We start from the raw sequence: 23,760 nt of genomic DNA on the forward strand, positions 1-23,760 counted from the left end.
TGGAGGCACTACCGCTTGTGTGTGATCTACTGGTGGAGGACCCAGGTGTGTGCCATGGGAGGAGGGCCCAGTGGCTGAGGCGAGACCATCGGAGGGGGACCCAGCGTGTGCGGGGGTGTGAGGGGGGGGGGCCTCAGCGCGTGAGCTGCAGTTATGGGAGGGGGTCCTAGAGTGGGCGGCACGATTGCCTGAGCAGGGGCGAGGGGCGGTGGGCCGAGAGGCTGCGTGGGCGCCATGGGTGGAGGTCCCAGCTGGTGCAAGGGTCCATGTGCTGGAAAGGCTGGCTGGGGATGGCTGAACAGACCCAGAGGTGGCTTCAACATGGTCCCTGGGCCTGCAGACACCCAGAGGCAACGCACAGTCCCATCACCATCACACACACCACCACAGTGCAAACAGGAGACCGACACCATGAACATGTGTGCTGTATGTGGTGCAGAATATTGTGTTTTTGACAGATCGTCAACCCGACAATGAGAAGGAAACGAAGGGCAAACAGACGGCGTTTTACTTATTGGAGCAGCGAGGCAGGAAAGATGGAGAATGAATAGAACGCGTTATAGGCCAAAGAAGGTTCACACTCCAGTAGGCACCGCAGCGCTCCGCCCGGCCTGCAGAGCCCGCACTCATGCATATGGGACGTTAAATACGCACACGAGTGCACACGGACATGCTGGAGCTGCTCCGATCGAAGGCGATCACGGCCCTAAATAGGCTCAGACGCTGACAGGCAGCGCTGCGACTGAAGATTTATTCATCAGAGGGGCCGCTGCTGTGCGTCTACAGTGCCATTCCACATGCACATCACCCCGTTCATGGCAGGTTACTGATAGGTCAGCAGCTGCCTCAGTCACAGCGTCAGAGCTTTCAGCCGGAATCCACCGAGACCCAACGGCAGTGATTCACGGACCCAAAATAACCCCCTGGAGTGTTTGTGTTTCCAGCGCTGCTCGCTGTCAGTGCGTCCGTCCAGCGTCTGTGTGTGTGTGTGTGTGTGTGTGTGTGTGTGTGTGTGTGTGTGTGTGTGTGTGTGTGTGTGTGTGTGTGTGTGTGTGTGTGTGTGTGTGTGCCTGCCTGTCTGTCGTCTGTTGTGTGTATGTCTGTGTCGTGCGTGCGTGCTGTGTGTTGTGTGGTGTGTGTGTCTGTCCTGTGTGTGTGTGTGTCTGAGTTACAGCACTGACAACGCTAAACACATGACCATTTCCTGAGCTCTGTGACCTAATCCAAGCGGATCACAGCTCATTTGCTTCTCTTCATGTGTGTAGAGAGAGCGGCCCTGCTGTCAGATTGAGCGCTTCATCTTACCCTCCTGCATGGAAAGGTTACTCCACTGATGGAGACACCTGCCGCTGGCGCCCGGGCAGGGAGGGAGTTGATCAGCACTTTTATTGGCGAGTTGGGGCCAGACGTCAACTCGCACCAAAGGTAGAGCGAGACCCACTGTCCAGCCTGCCTTTAGAGGCCCGCATGCAGCAGCACATGCACCGACACAGGTCAGATAGCACCGGTGGTGGCTCAGCATAACTAACGGGTCTGTAATGAGCTGTGTCTGTCGAGCTGCAGGCCGACTCCGTGGACTGGGACAGGCTGCGGTTCTGTCTCTGAGCAGAGAGGGCTTCGGTTCCACCGGGCCTTTGGAGTTACGTCAGAACTTGCTGATTCGCATGCGGCGCGAGGAGACCTCCAAGCTGTTTCTCAGATCCCAGACGGGCCTGGTCCACCCCTGATATAGCAGACTCACACGGACACACCGCCCTGCTCGCTGCCACAGTAGCAACTTTCACTTTCTGGCTTCCATCTGCTCCGTTTTCGGTTATCTATAACAGTGAAACTGCACAGTAAAGTAGTTTTAATCTCCATCCTCTGTTGTCCTCTCAGGTAAACTGCCATGATGATGTCATCCAGCTGTTGTTGGACACGGCGCTGACATGACAGGTTTAACTGTGAGGGCATGTCAGCCCTGGCTGTGTGTCATGTCCTCTACTATCCTTTCCATTCCCTGAACACCACTTTGGCTAGCCGTGTTCCAAACCTCAGGTAAACCCGCCTGCAGTTCAACCTGGTTAAAATCTTTTAATCTCCTAAAATCTCTTAATTACAGAGTGATTACTTGGTGGTTGATGGTTTATAGACATTTATATAAGATCCACATGTTTTAATAATGTGAGTTTGACAAATATGTAGTAATTAATAAAAAAAAATTAAATTCACTAAAAAAAATATTTCATTAGGATGCGAAGTCTGAATGTGGGAACAGTCCTCGTGGCACAAGAGACACACCGGGACCAAACAGACCTCAGACTGGCGAACACAACCCTCAGCATGTGACCAACCAGAGCCACTCTCTGAGCCGTAGGGTCCATACCTTCTCTTCCATTTGTTCCACCCTAGCATCACAACACAGGAAATGCTGTATTTTATACTGTAGACACGTACTACAGCACCAGTGCTGCTCTGCCAAGGAACTGAGCCTCCAACACAAGCGCTGTACTAATTCAAATTCATCCTGCTATGATTTTTTATTTTTCTTCAGGACTCATGAAGAGCGCATCTGTCATCGAAGCATTGAAGGTCCAGTGAAGAGGAGCTCATTTACTGAACACTGGACTGATCTGAATGAACCCACACCCCGGCAGAGTCCGTTTACCTAGAGGATCAGGAGAGAGGAGGAAGAAGATCAGTGAACCACAGTAGTGAGCAGAGATTCAAAGACAGAACAACGCAGCCAGAAAGAGGAGGGAAACAAAGCAAAGGAGACAAAGGCTGTAGATAAATGATCAGACGTGGCAAGTGGAGAAAGTCAGGGAGACAGCCGAGGATGACGAGCTTAAGGAGGAAGCTGAGGGAGGTGCAGATGCAGAGGAGCCAGAAGAGGAGCGCTGCATTCTGGTGTCAGATGTCAACATGACGCTGGAAGCAGTCGTGCGGTGGAAAGGCCGGGACGGGCTGCGGCGTCGAGGAAGTCAGGTTTCGCGGCGCAGGACGCCCGCTGCCGCGCGACCGCTGCCGCGCGACCGTCTGCCTCCGCGCGCTGCCGCCGCCGACCGCTGCCGCGCGACGCTCCGCTGCCCTCCGGGCACCCTCCCCACCCCCCGCCGTCTGCCGCGACCGGTCTCACGAGCGGCTTCTCTACGCCTTGTCTCCCACAGGCACCAAACAAAGAGCTCACCCGAATCAGATCTTTGACTCGGCCCGCTCCGTCCGCAGCTATGAGATCCAGTGACGGAGGACTGATGCAGGTTCGGCAGAAGCGCTGAGTTGCGCTGGGTCCCTCTGAACTCCGACTCGCAGGAGACCGTGCGCAGAGTGGCTGCTATGAAAATCAGTGAGTTCTGCTCATGGGCCTCCTGGTTTCCTGCTTGTGCTCCTTGTAAATGTAATGCTCTCTGTGGCCAGACACCGTGTTCGTTTAAACCCTGAGCTGCTACTGCAGCGGGAGCGGACCCCAACGCGGTCCACGCTCCCGGCGCCGGTCCTCAGCCTGGCAGTGATGGCGGGCGACACCGAGGCCGTCAGCGGCTGCTGCTGTGTGGGCTCGGGTGACGCCCCCCTTCCCCTGAGGTGGGTAGGAAAGGCCTACGCCCCCTGCACATAGCAGCCTCACTGCCGGGTCCAGCGGGTCCCAGAAATCACCGAGCTGCTGCTGCACGCTCTCGGCCGACCCGGACGCACGGCCTGCGACCAGGACGAGCTCTACGGAGCAGATCAGTACCTGCTGTGTCCCATTCACATTTACTCCAGTGGTAGCGCTAACGTGCTTTTACTGTTACGAGAGAATTGGGTTTTGGTCTGGACAGATTTACTGAAGCCAGAGGAACGCTGGACGACAATGGAGTCCAGATGTCACACGCGGGAGGCACGGAGCCTGCACCGTGGCCTGCCACAGAGACAGCGACTACGCGGTCAGTACGCCACACGTTCACCGGCCCTCTGTGACGCACGATATTTACACAATCTTTGTAGAAGAACAGGAGTCAGTTTTCATATCTTACAATATTTGATGTGAACAGCATGACTGTGTTTCTCGCAGAATCCAGTTAAGGTGGTGGCCCTTCTGCTCTCCCACAGAAGGCCGACCGACCTCCTCTGGAGCGGACACTCAGCCCTGTCCCTGGCTATCGCGAGTGGCAATGACCTGGTAAACCGCACACACGCCCAGTGTACACAGCACAACCCCTCCGTCCTCAACCCGCTCCTTGTGCTGGTGAGGCAGTGGAGGAAGCTGCTGAAAGGCGGCGCAGACCCCAACCTCCCTCTGGGCCCCGGGTGGGCAGCGCCCCTCTCTGTCCCTCTCCGACATCAACTACCACTTAGGTGGCAACAGAGCTAGCTGGTACCTAAAACTCCTCCTGCACACGCTGACTGCACTGATTCATGACATTCAGACACTGTGTGTTTTTGGTGCAGTTGGACATGTTAGCTAAGGCTGGTGCCGACAGTGTTGATGCCGGTTCGAGTCAGAGATGGCTGTGGGAACCGCAGTAGATTCGGCACATTACTCCTCAGTCAGGTATAATATAACTAGCTTTATTCATCTTGTACAGGACCGACATCACATTGTTTTTAAGTTGGAAATAGCTGTATGTTTCTATACGTATGTTGCCTTCTAGGACTGGCGTATCGCCAAACCCCTCCTCCACGCTTTGAACATGCGGGAAAGGGAAATATTCAAAACCGACAACAGCTGCTGAGCTGATGGGAGATCTGCTGAGACAGGCTGCTGCTCAGAGAGATAGGAGCGATCAGAGGGCAGCATCCCTCAGGTCGAAATCGCTGCTCAGCAGTGAAAGTCCACCGCACCTCACGGAAAACACAGGTTCGTTCCAGCACATGTTCACATGAAGTACTGCAGAAACCTTCAGGTATCCTGTTTCCAAGTCTAAATGTTGATTTGGTCGTAAACCCAGTGTTTAGGTTCTGCTATCACTGCGGTCGCTCCTGTCCGTGACGTGACCGCTTGTAGACGTGCAGCAAGGTCTTCTTCTGCTCCAGAACCTGCACGGTGAAGCCTGGGATAAAGACACAAGGAGGAGTGTTCCCGGGTGTCAGGTAGGAAGCCACAAACCCACAATCCAACAGCAGGACAACAAGGCACAAATAGAAATATCACAAATAAAACAAATACATTTACCTTCGTCATAGTAACATCTGCTATCTGCAGGTGAGGGGAGAATTTTAATGACTAAACAAATTCTTTGTGTTCGTTTCTCACGCATCATCTGCCAATGGCATCCTGAAATGCTGTGAGTGCTAAAGCCCAAAAGGCCCCAGTTCCAGGCCACCACCAAAACCAAAACAGCCCCCAGCCCTTCGAGGGTCAGCTGAAGTCCCAAAAAACCGCAGCAGAGACGTCTGGGACAGTCAACTCAACCTGACGGAGAACTAACTACAAACACCACAACTGAAGGATTATTCTACCCGAGTCCTGTTTAAGTGCCATAAGGTAATATGCAGGATACATCCTTATTTCGTCTCTTTTTTTAAGCACAACACACAAACTGTAGTTCAGAGCATCACACACTGGCTGTTCACAAGGATACAAATAACCTCTAACAGCACTTTAATCATATTAATACCAGCTTTGCCTGCAGTTTATCATCTGTCATGTGCTTGTGCATCCACTTATCGTCACAAATGTAAGAGAAGTGTTATTCCAGTCAGGGTGACTTTTGTGATTCATTAAATTCATAAATGCAACTAAACACTGTCTGTACTTTAACTAATAGGGAAACTAGACAGACGTACAGAGTTCAGCCGTTCAGTTCTGCTAATGGAATTATATGTGTCATGATTCATCAGTGTCTTTTCTTATATATGTTACAGGAGGATATACTTGCCCTTGTCTCATCTTGTAAAGTAGAATGACATAACATTTATGGAGCATTTTGAAAGTCAGACACTGATCATTACCATTAAAATATTTTAGGAGCACACAATGTCTTGAATTCGTAGCACTGCACTGCAGTTGCGCACAGGACACGGCTACCTGGCTCACCTGTCAGGCAGGTGGAGCCCGGCAGCGGCGCTGGGGCGAGGTTGCAGCCGACGGCAGCGCTTTGCATCATGCGGTGATGTCAACAGAGGGGCGGGCCGGTTTGGACGGGCGGGCCGGGTCGGACGGACGGGCGGGCCGGGTCCGGACGACGGCTGGGCGGTCCGGGACGGACGGGCGGGCCGCAGCGCAGCAGCCTCCGCTTCCGCCAAACAAAGTAGCACGAACGGCGCTCTGTCGGTTCAACAGCTCAGCAGAGGTTTCTGTGTGCGAACATGATCGGACCTAGAGGAGCAGGAAGAACGAACTGCTCGCGCTCCAGAGTATCTTCGGTTCAGAGGAGTCATCCGGAATGAGTCGAAAGCTGCCGGAGAAATCCGAGTGTCGGTTGAGCTTCCTGCGACTTCACGGTTGTTTGAAGGAGGGTAAAAAAACACATACCGCCCATATTACGTAGGAGTTCGTTTCAAAAGTAAACTTGTCTGCTTGAGGAAAGACTGCTTCATGTTTGTTGTTAACATTATCGAATTTATGAATTCCTACAAATAGCTGAAAAGCTGTTATACTAAAGTAAAATAAGTAAGTGAAAGGTTAAATCTGATTGATTGGCCCAATCTTATAGTTTGGATAATTGTATATTCTTATCATCTGCTTCTTAGGTGTTATTTCAAAGTGAGATTTTCAAAGTTTAGTCTGTTTCAGTGTAAATGTTTATTATTTTATTATTATTATCTATTATATTATTATTATTATTATTATTATTATTATTATTATATTCTTATTATCGCATTTACTTATTATTATATGTAAAATCCTAAACAGCAACTAACTAAAAAGGTCAAATGTAATGTAGGTGGATAAAACCACATGTTTTAATATATGTAGAGTGATGCACATTAATACACTGTTGCGTTGTTTTCTAAGGTGAAACACTGAGGCAGTACGCATATCATTCCTTCCACCTCTCCTTCTGACCTTCGAGCTTCCTCACCACTACCCCACCCGTCCTCGTCTCCTCCCTCCTTCTCCCTCGCCTGCTGCTGGGCTGACACACCGCAGGTAATCAACAGAAGAATGACGTTTACGGCCTCTGATAAGTGGTTGCATCAGCGTCCGTCTGCTTCTTCCGTCCACAGCTCCAGCGCTGACTGCTCGGCTCATTGAGCTCTACCAGGCCACCGGGTGGCTGTGGTTTGTTCTCCTGGGCCCAGTTCCTTAAAGAAGAGAAACCCGTCTCCTTCTGGGCCTCCATAATGTCCTGGAGCTCCCCTCTATGAGGATGTCCAGCGTACCCTGAATCCAACACAGGACGTGAAAAGCCTCTTCCTTCAGAGAGACAGTTGAAAAACATTCTCGATGATTCCGTCCCTTAGGCGAGAGAAGAGCAGAACGAGCCTCTCAGCCCTCAGAGTTCAAGCTGACTTCAAGACGAAGGAGCTGCTTCTCTGTCAGACTCCACCTCAGAATTCAAAAAGCCCAAACACGTCTGGCCTCAGCCTGTCACAATGCTCCTGTCCAGGATCTTGATCCAACCAAAGCCGAGCAGAAGCAGAAGGCGTTTGCAGCACGCTGTTTGAATGCGGCGTCTTGCTTCATCACCGCCCTGGTTCTGGTGCGTGCACACTGTCCGAGTGCCACCACATCTTCTGTCAGGCGTGTCTGGCCGAGTTCTGCAGGGTCCGGATAACCGAGGGGACCGTCGGGGCCTCACCTGCCCTCAGGCAGACTGCACCGCCACGCCGACACCTGCACAGGTACGCAGGGCTTTGTATTGAGGCATCATATTGTATGTTCTGTCCACATGCTATGAAACTACTGAGCTCGACAGACAGACGGACGCTGTTCATGTGGGTAAGATGCGTTCCTCTGTTGGTAGGTGAGGAGTCTGGTGGAGACAGCTGTTCAGCCGCTATGATCGCCTCCTGCTGCAGTCGACTCTGGACTAATGTCTGGTGGTTCCTCTCCTATTCCTGTCTTATACCAGCAAATGACCATGGCCAGTCGAACTAAAGCCGAATGAGAGCTGATTTGCTTGCATGGTCATTCATTTCAGAGCTTCTGTGCCTGTCTGGGTTCACACAGATGTGGTGTTACTGCCCTCGCCGCTCCTCGCGGCTCTGCTGTCTCCTGGAGAAGTCCAGCACCCGCAGCTATGTGCTCGTGTGCAACTTTGCCTTTGTGTCACCTGCAGGAAGACGTATCACGGAGCTGAGGACTGTTACGACGCACCCAAACAGCAGAAAGAGGGATGAGCTGGAAGAGATTCTGGACCTGCCAGAGACAAATGGTACCAGAGCAATATCTACATCTACATCTAATATTATAGCTCATATACAGCGATCTATTTATTACAGGTCGAGATCGAATTACTACGCTATAGATACATCGTTACAGATATACATACAGTCATATCTACAGACTACATCTAATCTATATATCACATCTTCACATCATATTAGATCTATATTATCTATATACGATGATACATCTAGTATATCTACATCATATCTACATCTATAATATCTACAACGATATCACATCTATATAGATCTACATCTATATATCTACTTATATCTACATCTATACATATCTACATCTAGATCTATATCTTAACTATTTCTATATCTAGTCATAATATCATTGTTGTTGAACTGTTGGCTTTTTTGTGTCTGTCTGTGTGTGTGTCTTAGAGGGAATAAAGGCTCTGATGGACGACTACACAGTGGCAGCGCAGAGAGGAAGACGTCTGCTGGAGAAGAGATACGGCGCAGCGTGATGCTGTTCACTATAGAGGAGATGTTGTCTAACGAGTGGATGAAGGGCACAGAAGAATTTCCTCACTGCTTCTCTAAAATGAGGTTTTGTATCCACAGGCCTTCAGAACATCCTATTTGAAGCTTCTATTACAGGTTGTGTTCTGTGCTGTAGAAAAAACGGAGGCTGTAACATGATGACGTGCTTCAGCTTGGCATTGTTCTGCTGGTCTGCCTGGCCCGGCTGCCGATCAGAGGTTTCTGACCTGCGAGCCTTTGACAGACCCTGCTCGATCTGGCTCGTACTTCTGGACCAGAAAAAAAAAAAAGACGTCCTGACATTTTATAACAATGACTGGGTCCTGTTAAAGTTATAATAAGCTTGATTTTATAGACTCTAATTTAGTTTCTTAATTTGTTCATCTCGTGTAAATACGTACAGCACACATCATGTTTGTCCCTGTTGAAAATGTAGTATAAACAACCTCATTAAACCAGGCTCCTGTCTCCCAACACACTCCTCAGCCTCATTTATCTGTCCTTCATTGGCTGGTTACGTTACTTTACCAGTTTTAACAACTGACTGATATGGATTATAACAGGTCTGCTGAGTTACAGCAGCTTCCAAATGACGTCCTCAGATCCAACATTATTTACAAGCTGATACTGGATCAGCTCATACTGTAGACTCCAAAGACCTGCAGTTAGTCTGTATGTGAGTGAGTGCATGTTATGTGACCCTGTACATGACCTGGTGAACCCAGAATGGGAAATATGCATATCTCATGAATTCATGGTGCGTTACTGACACACATCTTGTGTCATGTGTTGCAGAAAACATGGAGGCTGTGACATGATGGTGTGCCGCTGTTGTACACAGAGGTTCTGCTGGGCGCCTGTTAGACTTCATCAAGACGTGAACGTGTTGGTGACTGCTCATCCTGCGCATTGTGGTAGCCTCCATCCTTCAGATGCTCTCACTCACTTTTACTTGTTCTCTCAGTGAGTAAGAGCTTATTATGATCCCAGCGCAACAAGCTGTTTAATAGAATGTCATATGGTCGGATTCTCCCACAGTCAAAATAATCCTTAAGTCGTATTGGTTATGACCAGTAGAGGGCGCTACTTAACCACAATAACAAAACCTCTATGTTTTTTAGGTTTCCATCCTTCTTAACGTTCTTAATCGTTGCACTTTCTAGGCTCTGTCGTTCAACTGTTCGTTTAATTGTGTCTCCATATAATCCTCAATCAGTTTTTGTAATATAATGTATTTCTTCATGTGAAGACTTTATGCATATTCCATAAAAAATAAGCGGGTATTGATGCTTAAGCCTTGAATGTTTCCAGGTCAATAATGAGCTCAAAAACTGTATGAAATGTGCTGTAAAACTGTGCTGGTTGATCTGCTGCTCAGTTGATGACCTGTCACTGACGTTTAAAGGCTCTATGTGAAAAAACCCACAGATGTTTTCCTTTAGACACTTGAGACCTTTTCTACTGTTGGAATGAAGCTCAAAGTATGACATCACCTTCAACTGCAACTAGTATATTGTGGATATTTAATATTCATGTCATTTAGAGAGAGAAATCTACAGCTGCCTCTCATTACGACAAGAACCCGCTGCACTCTGTGTTTTGTGTATGGTTTGTGCACGTGTCCACAATCAACAACTGCATGTGAAGACGTTTGAGCAAAGATTAGAATTATGATGAGTTTAAAGTGAACGAGTATCACACAGACCTGTTCCTGTCGTCAGGTCTGAGGTCAGGGTGAATCCTCAGTGGAGGGCGTGGCAGGACGCGCTGCTCCGCCCACGGCTGTGCTGTGGTCTGACATTTTTACTGTGTTGTGCTTGTGAACCAGCATGAAAAACACCTACGGTGAAAATCAGTGACAGGGATGAAGCCACAGGGTTGTAACGCGTCAAACACACAGAGATCACGTCCTGCGATGCGCTTTCATGCAAAAACGTGCATGGATATTGAAAAGTATTAATGAATCACATGCAAGAAATGGTTAAGGTTAGAAAACAGGAGCAAATTCACAATAATGTACTTTTATCCCATGTTATGGACCTATGTTAAACCTGGACGTGATGAATAATTTAAAGACAGCTGGACTGATCTAATGTGTCTGTGCTCAATGTAAAAACTAATAAGTTGAAGCCAGAACACCAGATTCAGACCAATCGCTCTGCTTTTTTTTGAAATTGTGTTGACAAATAAAAAACTCTCGGCCACAAGCGCAGCTTCCACTGCAAAAGCAATAACAAGGAGTAATGAGTGAATCTGGGTTATCTGCGATAGACTGTGGACGGCAGCTTCTCCTGTGAGCCAATAAGAGCATTGCTAACAGAACTGTCTTTCCTCGGTTGGAGCTGAGCCGCGGATGCAGAAAACACACTCACACAGACTCACAGACTCAGCTCGGTTATTATTATTATCTGCACGTTTATTTATCCGTGAGAAAACACCACACAGCTCAGATGTCAGTCGTGCCAGGCGCTCGGTCGGTCTGTGGTTTATTTGGCATCATGTTCAGAGGCACTGAAAGTTGTGCTGAGGTTTTCACAGAGAACAGGAGCAGAAAGCGTAGATCCAGGGCCACTGTCTAGGAGTTTGGGGCCCGCAGCACATGGAGCTGAGCTGAGGGGTCCCGACCCGGCTCGGGCTTCAGACCAGCACGAACCAGTAAACAGCAGATCTGCATCAGGAGCCTGACACTGGGACCGACTCCCTGATATCCTCCCTCTGGCTGAGAGTGAGATGAGAAACTGCAGGTTGGGAGCAGCTTGTGTGGCTCTGTTAATCAAAGAGAACACTTGCAGAGCTTATGCAAAATCTGATGCATGTTAATTAGTGAGTTTTAAAGCTGTTAAGATCCATATTTCTGAGCCTGGAGAAAAGCTAAGCTTGCTGCCTCTCACTGTCTCCATCCTTTAAACTGAGCTACGCTACGATAATCAACCCCTCTGCTCCAGACCTGCCTCCTCAGCTCACAAGGAGGTCAAAGGTCGTCATCAGAAAACTATCCACCACTAAACAGCATCTTGGCAAATCTGATATGAAACATTTTTTGAATTGGGGTCTTTGTAGTAAATCCTTGCCTGCGCTTCACAACACAACGTTACATAAACTGTTCTTTCAACGTTTTTTTTCCAGGGCCCTTTGGTAGATGTGACTCTCTTCAGAGCATCCTCACATCACACTTCATCTCTCCACAGTAATTAAAATATACTTCACTAACGCACAAAATAAAAGATACAGTTCAAATGGTGTATGTAATATGTAAAACTGTCATTTACAATGAAGCAGTTGAGGAGTATAATTAATTTTCTACAAGTACGTTTGATTGCTGAGACCATCAGCCTTCAGGTAACAGCATGGTTAATTATGTACAGTACAGTATATACATCTATCTCTAGTATATAAGACATATATAGAAAGAGCTACTCAATAAGTTACACATTTAGAAGAGACCAAACAGAAAAACACAGGATGTGTCTGATTTCTTGAACGCCTATGTCCAAACGTAAACCTCTCATCACATAGGATTGATTTATTTACTTATAATGAGGTTCGTTATTTTGCTTTGAACCTTTTAACTCCATGCTTAAAACATTTATATGAGTGTTCAGGATCCTGAAATGGAGAAGCGTGTTTCCGCGTGAAGCGAGCCTCGGTTACCGGTGGCCTGGCCGCGTTTCAGCTCATTAACTCCAAATTGTATTTTCCGTTATTTCATCCTTTTCATCGGAGCCTGATGGGTTTGAGGCTTTTCTCAGTTAAGTGAAACCGCCGTCTTTCTGATTTTTTCAATCCATATTACTTTTTACTCGAAGGCTGAGTTACGTGGTAATGAGACCTAGATAGAGGCCTTCACTTCCAGCACTATTGTATGTATCCTCTTTAACCTGTGGGTCCAGAGCCCAGTCACCAAATATCACTGCAGACCTGCGTCGCCGTTGCCCGTCCCAAGCATCACGGGCCAAAGGGGGCGGATGACGGTACAGGGTCCAGCAGAAAGCTGGTTTCCCGGCTGTTGTCTCCTGTTACGGCTCTGAGGCAGGAGCTGCTCAGGCATTAGTTCATGCACTCACAGAAGGTGTTCAGTAGCTGCAACTGGAGTACGGCTCCTATAAGAGCCTGTTCATCATAATAAAAGGTTATGCATCAGCGCTTTCATGTAAGACAAAGCATGTTATTTCCAGGAGGCGGAGGAGCTATTAACAGATTGCAGCTCCATCGTGAGGACTGCGTCTCAGCTTGGTTCCAGCTCCTCGGCTCAGCGTTCGCTCCTTTCGTGCCTGTTTGTCTCTGCCCGTCACGTTCAAATCCCTAAACACACACTTTGTCCTCACAGTGTTAATCTCCCTCAGAGTGTCCCATGTGTGTGACGGGGTGTGTTTGTGCTCTAGAGGCAAATGTAAGATGTGAACAGCTGCCTCCTCCACGGTGAAGCAAAGCGACCAGGGAAACGCTTCCACATCAGGCGTCGACAGAATATGTGGGCAGCAGGTACGATGGAGCTGAACGACTGAGACAGGAAGGATTTACATCTGACAGAGCTGTTCAGATAGCGTGTAAGTGACGCTTATTGGCATCTAACCTCTGCATTAAAATCATTTTAACTGCTTTATGAGGCATAAATAACACTAAATATGTAGATTTTATATGTCATCTCTGAATGCAATGCCGTACACAGACAGTGTCAAAGTGCCTCGGCCACAATCAAATAAAAACGTCTAGTTCCAAAGCTCGGTCTCAACACGGAGCCAGCGCTGAAAATGTGGACCTGGGTCACACGTTTCTACCAACTGTCGGCGATCCAGCCAGAACACGAGTCGCTCCTCTGGTAGAACCTGGTCGTGTCCCCTCAGGGAATCAACAAAACGGGGAGAATTTAACAGCGTGTCTCTGAAAAGGAATCACCTACGAGCTCGGCACACGTTCATTTGCAATTCGCAAACTATTGGAGGTTGGAGGATAAATGCTTTCAGCTGCAGAGTCCTGAATGCTGCACGGTTCTCCTCATGAGGATTCAGCTTCTCCTGTATGGTCCTGATGGACCGCGTTCCGACACCCATGACTCCCCACACACAACCACACAACCATACACACAGACACTCACCAGGTCACTCGGAGTTCCTGATAATTATGAGTATTACAACATACGCCGACTACTACCATAATAAAAACACAGGTGTGTTAGTTCTTATCACGATGTAGTGTTTTATAAGTTGGTGATATTTACATTCTGTGGGTTCCTTTTTTTAAGATTATTAGGTAACACAGAATATAAAAAAACACAATCAGCGCTGCATCATAGCTACCGTTCACCCAAGTTAAGCCAAAGCTCAGGGACGTGTGTTTATAGCGTCTCCACCCTGAAGGCACAGACCGGGGCTGCGGTCACGCCGGACGACGCAGCACATCCTCCGAGCTCGTGGGATGTGGAGCTCTGAACCAGCTGCTGCTGTTGTGCTTTGTTGTGTGTACTGTGGATTCGATTCACCTGTAGTCGATTGTAAAGATGTGGAATTTGGCGCGGTGCCGGTCGACTACGGAACCGTCAGTTGTTTTGCTGTTGTACCTGAACGCATCTCTGGCTGACGGGTCTCTATCCGCCCCAACGTCTTTGGCTTGCAGACGGAAGAAAAGACTAGAACTGGTTTAAATTTTGGCACGCTCAGAACCAGCTCTCAAACTAGATTGGGTGAAAAAGGGGTTAAGTTGTCCCTGAATCTGCTGCTGCGAACCTGTAAAAATAACGGTAAGGCTGATTCCAGCAAAAGAATCAACTTCACCTTCATCATCTCAGTGATGATACATCGAGAGACTAGTTCGATCTCAATGTCTTCATCCGTCGCGTTATTGCACCTCCCTCTTTTCCTTCTTAGACTCAAACCAGGCGAGATTTCTTTGCAATTCATTGAATTGAGCAGGGAAGTACATCGATAAAAGGATGATCTCGTATGAAGCGACGCAGACTTTTTAAAATTCAGTTTCTGTTCTCTTCTAGACTCATATGAAGCCATCAGATCTCCTCATAGTCTTCAATTTGACTTGAAATGAATTGCAGCTAAATCTCTTTACTCATCTCTGTACTGCACTATTAACCACTATTTGCTTCCTGCACTTTGGCTCGTTCCCGTCCCTCATGGCTCTTAGCTGTACCGAGCTTCCCTCTCATCTCGTGGCGATACCTCAGCTCAGACACTCTGGCTTTGTGCTGCTTGCTCTCCAAATGCTGCCAGGAACTCGGTCTCGTGCGCGGCTCCGCACGTTGCACATGGAGCAGTAGAACTGTCCGCTGGGTGTGACGCACAGGCCAGGTTTCTGGGGAGGCGCTGCCTGGGCTGGGGTTGTAGTACGGCCCTGGGGGAACGAGCGGACAGGACTGCTCATCCACATGGTGACAGACCATCTAGATCAGTATTTCTATCACGTCCTTGTGTGGAACTGATCTGGACCCATCGAGTCTGATTATGCAGATTGCTTTTAAACTGACTCTACGTATTCTGACGTCTCTGATATGGCTGTGAACAACACACGTCTGTGGTTCTGGACTCTGGCTCTCTTCTGCGGCTCTGTCTGCGTAGCAGAGTTTTGTGTGGATGGAGGATTTTGATTGGGACCATTCTGTGTCCTGCAACCCTCACATCTGAGACTATTTGTCCCAAATGTGCAAATTTTAGCACAATTTAAGACCCGTTATAATAAATTATTGATATTATGACACTTAGAATTGCACAAGCCCATCTGGGATTTACAACTCAGGATCACAGGAATAAGAGCCGGTGCTTGTCTGTGTGTGTTAACATGGCAGAAAATGTGATGAAGGAGAGATAAAAACACGCGAGGAGGCGACCGCAGGAGAGCGCAGCTATTCTGGGGCTGTCCACTCAGGAAACTGATTCAATCAGCACAATTTGACACGGCAGAGGAAGACGGCTCGCTCTGCTGCATGATTTGCCTGTTTCTATAAAAACAGCAACATCCAGTTCAATATCACCACATCACTGATTGGGGTATCTGTCAAACATGAATTTAGCAATTACAGTAAATCTGCTTTCAGGACCGTTGGAAATAATGCAACGCAAAGATTCTGTAGCTTCAGTGGCAAAACCCCTCCTTAATTCTGTCATGGTACTGAAATGATTAACCTTATTAATGTGAGATATTCTATATTTTACCCTGGCATAGAAGCAGCAGCTGGGGGCTGCGGCGGTTTTTGACCAGTCTGTACTCACTGCCGTCTTTCCTGTTTCTTCTTAGCGCCGCCTCAATGCTGCCATCCCTGTAAGCATGAAGCCAGAACTGTTTTAATCAAAGGTCGCGCAAACATGCAACATATCATGATCTGCTCACATGTCATGGTGGCTAATGATCAACCCAAATAACACTGTGGCAGTTTTCTTTACAGGAATTGCACAGGCTTTCCTCTTAACTTGTATCTAGGAGCTGAAGGTTTGTCAGTGCTGCCTGGAATGGCTCCGGTGCTGTCAGGTGGGTCAGTGTGGTCACACTTTTGTAAGAGTTACTGGACATAATGTTCTGATCTTAGTACTTTTTCAGCTTTTTTACTTCATATGCGTCTTTGTAGCCAGGATGTAGATCATCTGGTTTATGTCTTGTGTAAATGTGTGTCATCCATCCATGCCTCCTCAGCGCCCGTCAAAAGCACAAAGCCAGCTCTCAGGATGAGCGGCGGACCGGCTCTCGCCTCATCATCTTCATCATAGGCGGGATCAGCTTCGCTGAGATGCGATGTGCCTATGAGGTCACCCAGGCTGTCAAATCCTGTGAGGTCATCATAGGTGAGCACCAATTCAGGATTGGTTATACTCCCCCTACTGGAAGTATTGAGAAATGCTAAAAGGCTTTATGTTTGAACTGGGATCTAATGTCGTGTTTGTTTTTTGAATTCCAGGGTCTTCCCACATTTTGACCCCTAGAAAACTTCTGGATGACATCAAGTCCCTGAGCAAACGCCCAGTGGAGCCTTTAACAGTAGAGGAAAGGAGCAGTGCCTAAGAAAGTTGTCCCTGCCCATAACAATCCCTCAAACCACTTCTGGCTCCCTACATATCATATCACTCAGCACAGTGTACTCAACTCAGTTTACTTCATGCAAACCAGGAGGGAATCAAACTTATACCCATCTTTATACTTTAATATTCAAAATTTATATTTCAAACCTAGCACACACAAGGACAACTTGTGTTTTATGCAGCTTTTCCCATCTGAATGTTGCCTGTTCATCCTACTAATAACATTTTACGTACAAATAGTCTAACCCAACTTTGTCGTTAGAAATACAGCGTTACACGTTTAGATTAACAGCCAATGTATATACTTTACGTAAGCACTATGTTTGTGCTCCGCCTTTTTGATTGTTGTTTGTTTTTGCACTCTGTTTTATAAAACCCTAATGTACTTTCAAAGTGTTTTAACAGATTATAAAGATTATTCCTTGTTTTTCTCTAATAAATGGATGCAGTGGATCACATTATTCTCTACACAGCTCTGATGACATGTGCGTCACCCACAGGGGAGGCAGGAACCAGGCTCGGTGTCAGTTACAGGAGCAGGTGTCCGGTGACACGGTGTGAACAGCCAGTGAAGTCCTGCTCCATTAATCTCAAATGGAGAAACGTTTAGCTTCAACAAGGCCTCCCTGCTCTTTGACCACTATCTACTTCCATTTTTGTTGCTGTCCTCCTCTGTTTTATTAGCGTATTAGCGTTATAATAATTTTTTATAGAGCTTGATCATTTTAGACCGCGATAAAGAAAGTACTACAGTGGAAAGCAAAACGCCCTTTAAATATATTGGATTGTTGGATTCAGAAGCGAAAAACCGAATACTGAGGAAAGGGGCTTTAACTAAAACACTTTTTGCGCATGCGTCAGCCCCGACCGCCATCAGCGCAAGTTTCTGGTGTTGTCATGACAACCGGCTTGCAATCGCGGGTCAGATTTCCTCATTTTAGCGTCAATTCTAAAGAAAACCTTATTTATCGTTTAAGTTTTAGTTCTATAAAGGTTGTTGTTTCCCGCCAATAGATTCAGGCGAGTTGTTTTCAGGAAGGAAACGAGGGACAAAATGCTGTCGCTGACGCGTAAAGGTGTCGCGGCAGGTGCGGAGCTCGGGGGCGAGCGTGAAGGGGGACGACCAGGGTTCGGCGTCCAGGACTGGTCCGACGGCTCCAGATACGAGGGCGGGTTCGTGGACGGACTCAAGCACGGCAGCGGAAGATACAGCTGGAGAAACGGGGAGGTGAGTGACGTCCCGGTTCTTTACGGCCTCCTGAGGTTCCTGTAAGTGACACGAGCATCCTTTTTAGTTCTATGAGGGTTCCTTCTACAAGGACTACAGACATGGGAATGGAGTGTACAGCTGGCCCACGGGCCACACGTTCACCGGAAAGTTCTACCTGAACAGAAAGGAAGGGTGTGGACGGCAGCTGTCCCCTGACGGAACCGTCTTTCAGGTAAACTGCATGGATGAGGGGCGTTGGTCGCACGTAATCAACCCACTGCGTGTCTCCCGTCAGGGTCTGTACCACGCCGACCAAAGGTTCGGTCCAGGTGTGGTCACGTATCCAGACGGTCGTCAGGATGTGGGTCTGTGGGTCGGGGAACGCCTGCTACGTCTATGCACCTCTGTGGAGGACGGCTTCAGCCTCCAGAACCTTCCTCAATACGCTGCCTTCACTCCGGTACCTGCTGCTCAATAGGACCATGTTCATTTGTGTTATAGTATAGAAATTCATCATTATAAAAGTCTTCCAGAAATAAAGTAGTTTTCACACATCTTGCACATGTACACTTATGTCAAAGTAATATATATGTGCATAGTTTGCCAAATATTCCTCATTTGCATCATTGCTTTTCGTGTCTCAGCCTCCCAATGTCTTTGGTGGTTTACAGAGTCACACCCGGACCCAGTCTGAGGTACAGCACTGACAACGCGTAAACACACCATTTCCTGAGCTCTGTGACTAAATCCAAGCGGATCAGCTCATTTGCTTATCTTCAGGTGTGTAGAGAGAGCGGCCTGCTGTCAGATGAGCGCTTCATCTACCCTCCTGGCATGGAAAGTTACTCCACTGATGGAGACCACCTGCCGCTGCCGCCCGGGCGAAGGAGGGAGTTGGATCAGCACTTTTATGGCGAGCTGTGGGAGCCAGACGCTCAACTCTACCAAGGCTATGAGCGAGACCCACTGTCCAGCCTGCCTTTAGAGGCCCGCATGCAGCAGCACATGCACCGACACAGGTCAGATAGCACCGGTGGTGGCTCAGCATAACTAACTGGTCTGTAATGAGCTGTGTCTGTCAGGCTGCAGGCCGACTCCGTGGACTGGGACATGGCTGCGGTTCTGTCTCTGAGCAGAGAGGGCTTCGGTCCCACCGGGCCTTTGGAAGTTACGTCAGAGCTGCTGATTCAGCATGCGGCGCGAGGAGACCTCCAAGCTGTTTCTCAGATCCTCCAGACGGGCCTGGTCCACCCTGATATAGCAGACTCACACGGACACACCGCCCTGCTCGCTGCCACAGTAGCAACTTTCACTTTCTGGCTTCCATCTGCTCAGTTTCTGTTATCTATAACAGTGAAACTGCACAGTAAAGTAATAGTTTTTAATCTCCATCTCTCTGTTTTGCTCCTCTCAGGTAAACTGCCATGATGATGTCATCCAGCTGTTGTTGGACACGGGCGCTGACATTGACAGGTTGAACTGTGAGGGCATGTCAGCCCTGGCTGTGTGTCATGTCCTCTACTATCCTTTCCATTCCCTGAACACCACTTTGGCTGAGCCGTGTTCCAAACCTCAGGTAAACCCACCTGCAGTTCAACCTGGTTAAAATCTTTTAATCTCCTAAAATCTCTTAATTACAGAGGTGATACTTGGTGGTTGATGGTTATAGACATTTATATAAGATCCAACATGTTTTAATAATGTGAGTTTGACAAATATGTAGTAATTAATAAAAAAAAATTTAAAAAAAATATTTCATTAGGATGCGAAGTCTGAATGTGGGAACAGTCCTCGTGGCACAAGAGACACACCGGGACCAAACAGACCTCAGACTGCGAACACAACCCTCAGCAATGTGACCAACCAGAGCCACCTCTCTGAGCCGTAGGGTCCATCCTTCTCTTCCATTTGTTCCACCCTAGCATGCACAACACAGGAAATGCTGTATTTATACTGTAGACACGCTACTACAGCACCAGTGCTGCTCTGCCAAGGAACTGAGCCTCCAACACAAGCTGCTGTACTAATTCAAATTCATCCTGCTATGATTTTTTATTTTTCATTCAGGACTCATGAAGAGCGCATCTGTCATCGAAGCATTGAAGTGTCCAGTGAAGAGGAGCTCATTACTGAACACTGGACTGATCTGAATGAACCCCACACCCCGGCAGAGTCTGTTTACCTAGAGGATCAGGAGGAGAGAGGAGAGAAGATCAGTGAGACACAGAGTGAGGCAGAGATTCAAGAGACAGAACAACGCAGCCAGAAAGAGGAGGGAAACAAAGCAAAGGAGACAAAGGCTGTAGATAAACATGATCAGACGTGGCAAAGTGGAGAAAGTCAGGGAGGAGCAGCCGAGGATGACGAGCTTAAGGAGGAAGCTGAGGGAGGTGCAGATGCAGAGGAGCCAGAAGAGGAGCGCTCCATTCTGGTGTCAGATGGTCACATGACGCTGGGCAGCGTGCGGTGGAAAGGCCGGGACGGGGCGGCGGCAGGAAGTCAGGTTCGCGGCGCAGGAGTCCTGCCGCGCGACCGCTGCCGCGCGACCGCTGCCGCGCGACCGCTGTCCCGCTCGACCTCTGCCGCTCGACCTCTGCCTCTCTACCTCTTCCTCTCTCCCTCTTCCTCTCTCACCTCTTCCTCTCTCACCTCTTCCTCTCTCCCTCTTCCTCGCTATCCTCCCATCTTCCTCTTCGCTCACCGCTGCCGGCTTCTACTAACGCCTTGTCTCCCACAGGCACCAAACAAAGAGCTCACCCAGAATCAGATCTTTGACTCGGCCCGCTCCGTCCGCAGCTATGAGATCCAGGTGACGGAGGAGCTGATGCAGCGTTCGGCAGAAGCGCTGAGTTGCGCTGGGGTCCCTCTGAACTCCGACTCGCAGGAGACCGTGCGCAGAATGGCTGCTATGAAATCCAGTGAGTTCTGCTCATGGGCCTCCTGGTTTCCTGCTTGTGCTCCTTGTAAATGTAAATGCATCTCTGTGGCCAGACACCGGTTCGTTTAAACACCCTGAAGCTGCTACTGCAGCGGGGAGCGGACCCCAACGCGTCCACGTCCCGGCGCCGGTCCTCAGCCTGGCAGTGATGGCGGGCGACACCGAGGCCGTCAGGCGGCTGCTGCTGTGTGGGGCTCGGGCTGACGCCCCCCTTCCACCTGAGGTGGGTAGGAAAGGCCTACGCCCCCTGCACATAGCAGCCTCACTGCCGGGTCCAGCGGGTCCCAGAATCACCGAGCTGCTGCTGCACGCTCTCGCCGACCCGGACGCACAGGCCTGCGACCAGGACGAGCTCTACGGAGCAGATCAAGTACCTGCTGTGCCTCATTCACATTTACTCCAGTGGTAGCGCTAACGTGCTTTTAACTGTTACGAGAGAATTTGGGTTTTGGTCTGGACAGATTCTACTGAAGCCAGAGGAACCGCTGGACGACAATGGGAGTCCAGATGTCACAGCGGGAGGCAGGACGGCCCTGCACGTGGCCTGCCACAGAGACAGCGACTACGCGGTCAGTACAGCCACACGTTCACCGGCACCTCTGTGACGCACGATGTAACACAAGTCTTTGTAGAAGAACAAGGAGTCAGTTTTCATATCTTACAGAATATTTGATGTGAACAGCATGACTGTGTTTCTGCAGAATGCCAGTAAGGTGGTGGCCCTTCTGCTCTCCCACAGAGCCAGGACCGACCTCCTCTGGAGCGGACACTCAGCCCTGTCCCTGGCTATCGCGAGTGGCAATGACCTGGTAAACCGCACACACGCCCAGTGTACACAAGCACAACCCCGTCCGTCCTCAACCCGCTCCTTGTGCTGGTGCAGGCAGTGGAGGAGCTGCTGAAAGGCGGCGCAGACCCCAACCTCCCTCTGGGCCCCCGGGTGGGCAGCGCCCTCTGTGCCCTCTCCGACATCAACTACCACTTAGGTGGCAACAGAGCTAAGCTGGTACCTAAAACTCCTCCTGCACACGCTGACTGCACTGATTCATGACATTCAGACACTGTGTGTTTTTGGTGCAGTTGGACATGTTAGCTAAGGCTGGTGCCGACATGTTGATGCCGGTTCGAGTCAGAGATGCTGTGGGAACCGCAGTAGACTTCGCACATTACTCCTTCAGTCAGGTATAACTAACTAGCTTTATTCAATCTTGTACAGGACCGACATCACATTGTTTTTAAGTTGGAATAGCTGTATGTGTTCTATACGTATGTTGCCTTCTAGGACCTGCGTATCGCCAACACTCCCTTCCACGCTTTGAACATGCGGGAAAGGGAAATATTCAAAACTCGACAACAGCTGCTGAGCATGATGGGAGATCTGCTGAGACAGGCTGCTGCTCAGAGAGAGAGGGAGCGATCAGAGGGAGCATCCCTCAGGTCGAAGTCGCTGCTCAGCAGTGAAAGTCCACCGCACCTCACGGAAAAACACAGGTTCGTTCCAGCACATGTTCACATGAAGTACTGCAGAACCTTCAGGATCCTGTTTCCAAGTCTAAATGTTGATTTGGTCGTAGGAACCCAGTGTTTAGGTTCTGCTATCACTGCGGTCGCTCTCTGTCCGTGAAGCTGACCGCTTGTAGACGCTGCAGCAAGGTCTTCTTCTGCTCCAGAACCTGCACGGTGAAAGCCTGGGATAAAAGACACAAGGAGGAGTGTACCCGGGTGTCAGGTAGGAAGCCACAAACCCAACAATCCCAACAGCAGGACAACAAAGGCACAAATAGAAATATCACAAATAAACAAATACATTTACCTTCGTCATAGTAACATCTGCGTATCTGCAGGTGAGGGGAGAATTTTAATGACTAAACAAATTCTTTGTGTTCGTTCTCAACTCAGCATCTGCCAATGGCATCCTGAAGACTGCTGTGAGTGCTAAAGCCCAAAGAGGCCCCAGTTCCAGGACCACCACCAAAACCAAAACAGCCCCCAGCCCTTCGAGGGTCAGGCTGAAGTCCCAAAGAACCGCAGCAGAGAACGTCTGGGACAGTCAACTCAACCTGACGGAGAACTACAGCCACAACTGAAGGATTATTTCTACCCGGAGTCCTGTTTTAAGGTGCCATAAGGATAATATGCAGGATAATCCTTATTTCTTTCTCTTTTTTTTAAGCACAACACACAAACTGTAGTTCAGAGCATCACACACTGCTGTTCACAAGGATACAAACTAACCTCTAACAGCACTTTAATCATATTAATACCAGCTTTGCCTGCAGTTTATCATCTGTCATGTGCTTGTGCATCCACTTATCGTCACAAATGTAAGAGAAGTGTTATTCCAGTCAGGTGTGACTTTTGTGATTCATAAATTCATAAATGCAACTAAAACACTGTCTGTACTTTAACTAATAGGGAACTAGACAGACGTACAGAGTTCAGCCGTTCAGTTCTGCTAATGGAATTATATGTGTCATGATTCATCAAGTGTCTTTTCTTTATATATGTTACAGGAGGGAATAACTTGCCCTTGTCTCATCTTGTAAAGTAGAATGACATAACATTTATGGAGCATTTTGAAAGTCAGACACTGATCATTACCATTAAAATATTTTAGGAGCACACAATGTCCTTGAATTCGTAGCACTGCACTGCAGTTGCGCACAGGACACGGCTACCTGGCTCACCTGTCAGGCAGGTGGAGCCTGGCAGCGGCGCTGGGGCGAGGTTGCAGCCGACGGCAGCGCTTTGCATCATGCGGCTGAGTCAACAGAGGGGCGGGCCGGGTTTGGACGGGCGGGCCGGGTCCG

The 23,760-nt window shown here is 48.8% G+C and overlaps 1 protein-coding gene and 1 pseudogene across 1 annotated transcript; both read left to right on the plus strand.

Annotated features, from left to right (window-relative positions):
- The first annotated feature begins 234 nt into the window (after positions 1-234).
- Positions 235-16,785, plus strand: LOC114854742 (ankyrin repeat and MYND domain-containing protein 1-like; annotated as a pseudogene).
- Positions 16,227-23,577, plus strand: LOC114854743 (ankyrin repeat and MYND domain-containing protein 1-like). The gene is given in 21 exon segments (XM_029149400.3): positions 16,227-16,257; positions 16,420-16,568; positions 16,682-18,030; positions 18,098-18,244; positions 18,308-18,472; positions 18,657-18,707; positions 18,793-19,031; positions 19,095-19,311; positions 19,427-19,588; positions 19,775-19,896; positions 20,080-20,515; positions 20,750-20,947; positions 21,004-21,064; positions 21,067-21,320; positions 21,412-21,519; positions 21,652-21,759; positions 21,834-21,956; positions 22,031-22,132; positions 22,233-22,441; positions 22,525-22,679; positions 22,850-23,577. Coding segments are annotated over 19 exon segments (3,219 nt in total). The 5' UTR covers positions 16,227-16,257; positions 16,420-16,568; positions 16,682-17,856; the 3' UTR covers positions 23,038-23,577.
- Positions 23,578-23,760: the final 183 nt, after the last annotated feature.

Source organism: Betta splendens, chromosome 4 (assembly GCF_900634795.4).
Source record: "Betta splendens chromosome 4, fBetSpl5.4, whole genome shotgun sequence".
NCBI lineage: Eukaryota > Metazoa > Chordata > Actinopteri > Anabantiformes > Osphronemidae > Betta > Betta splendens.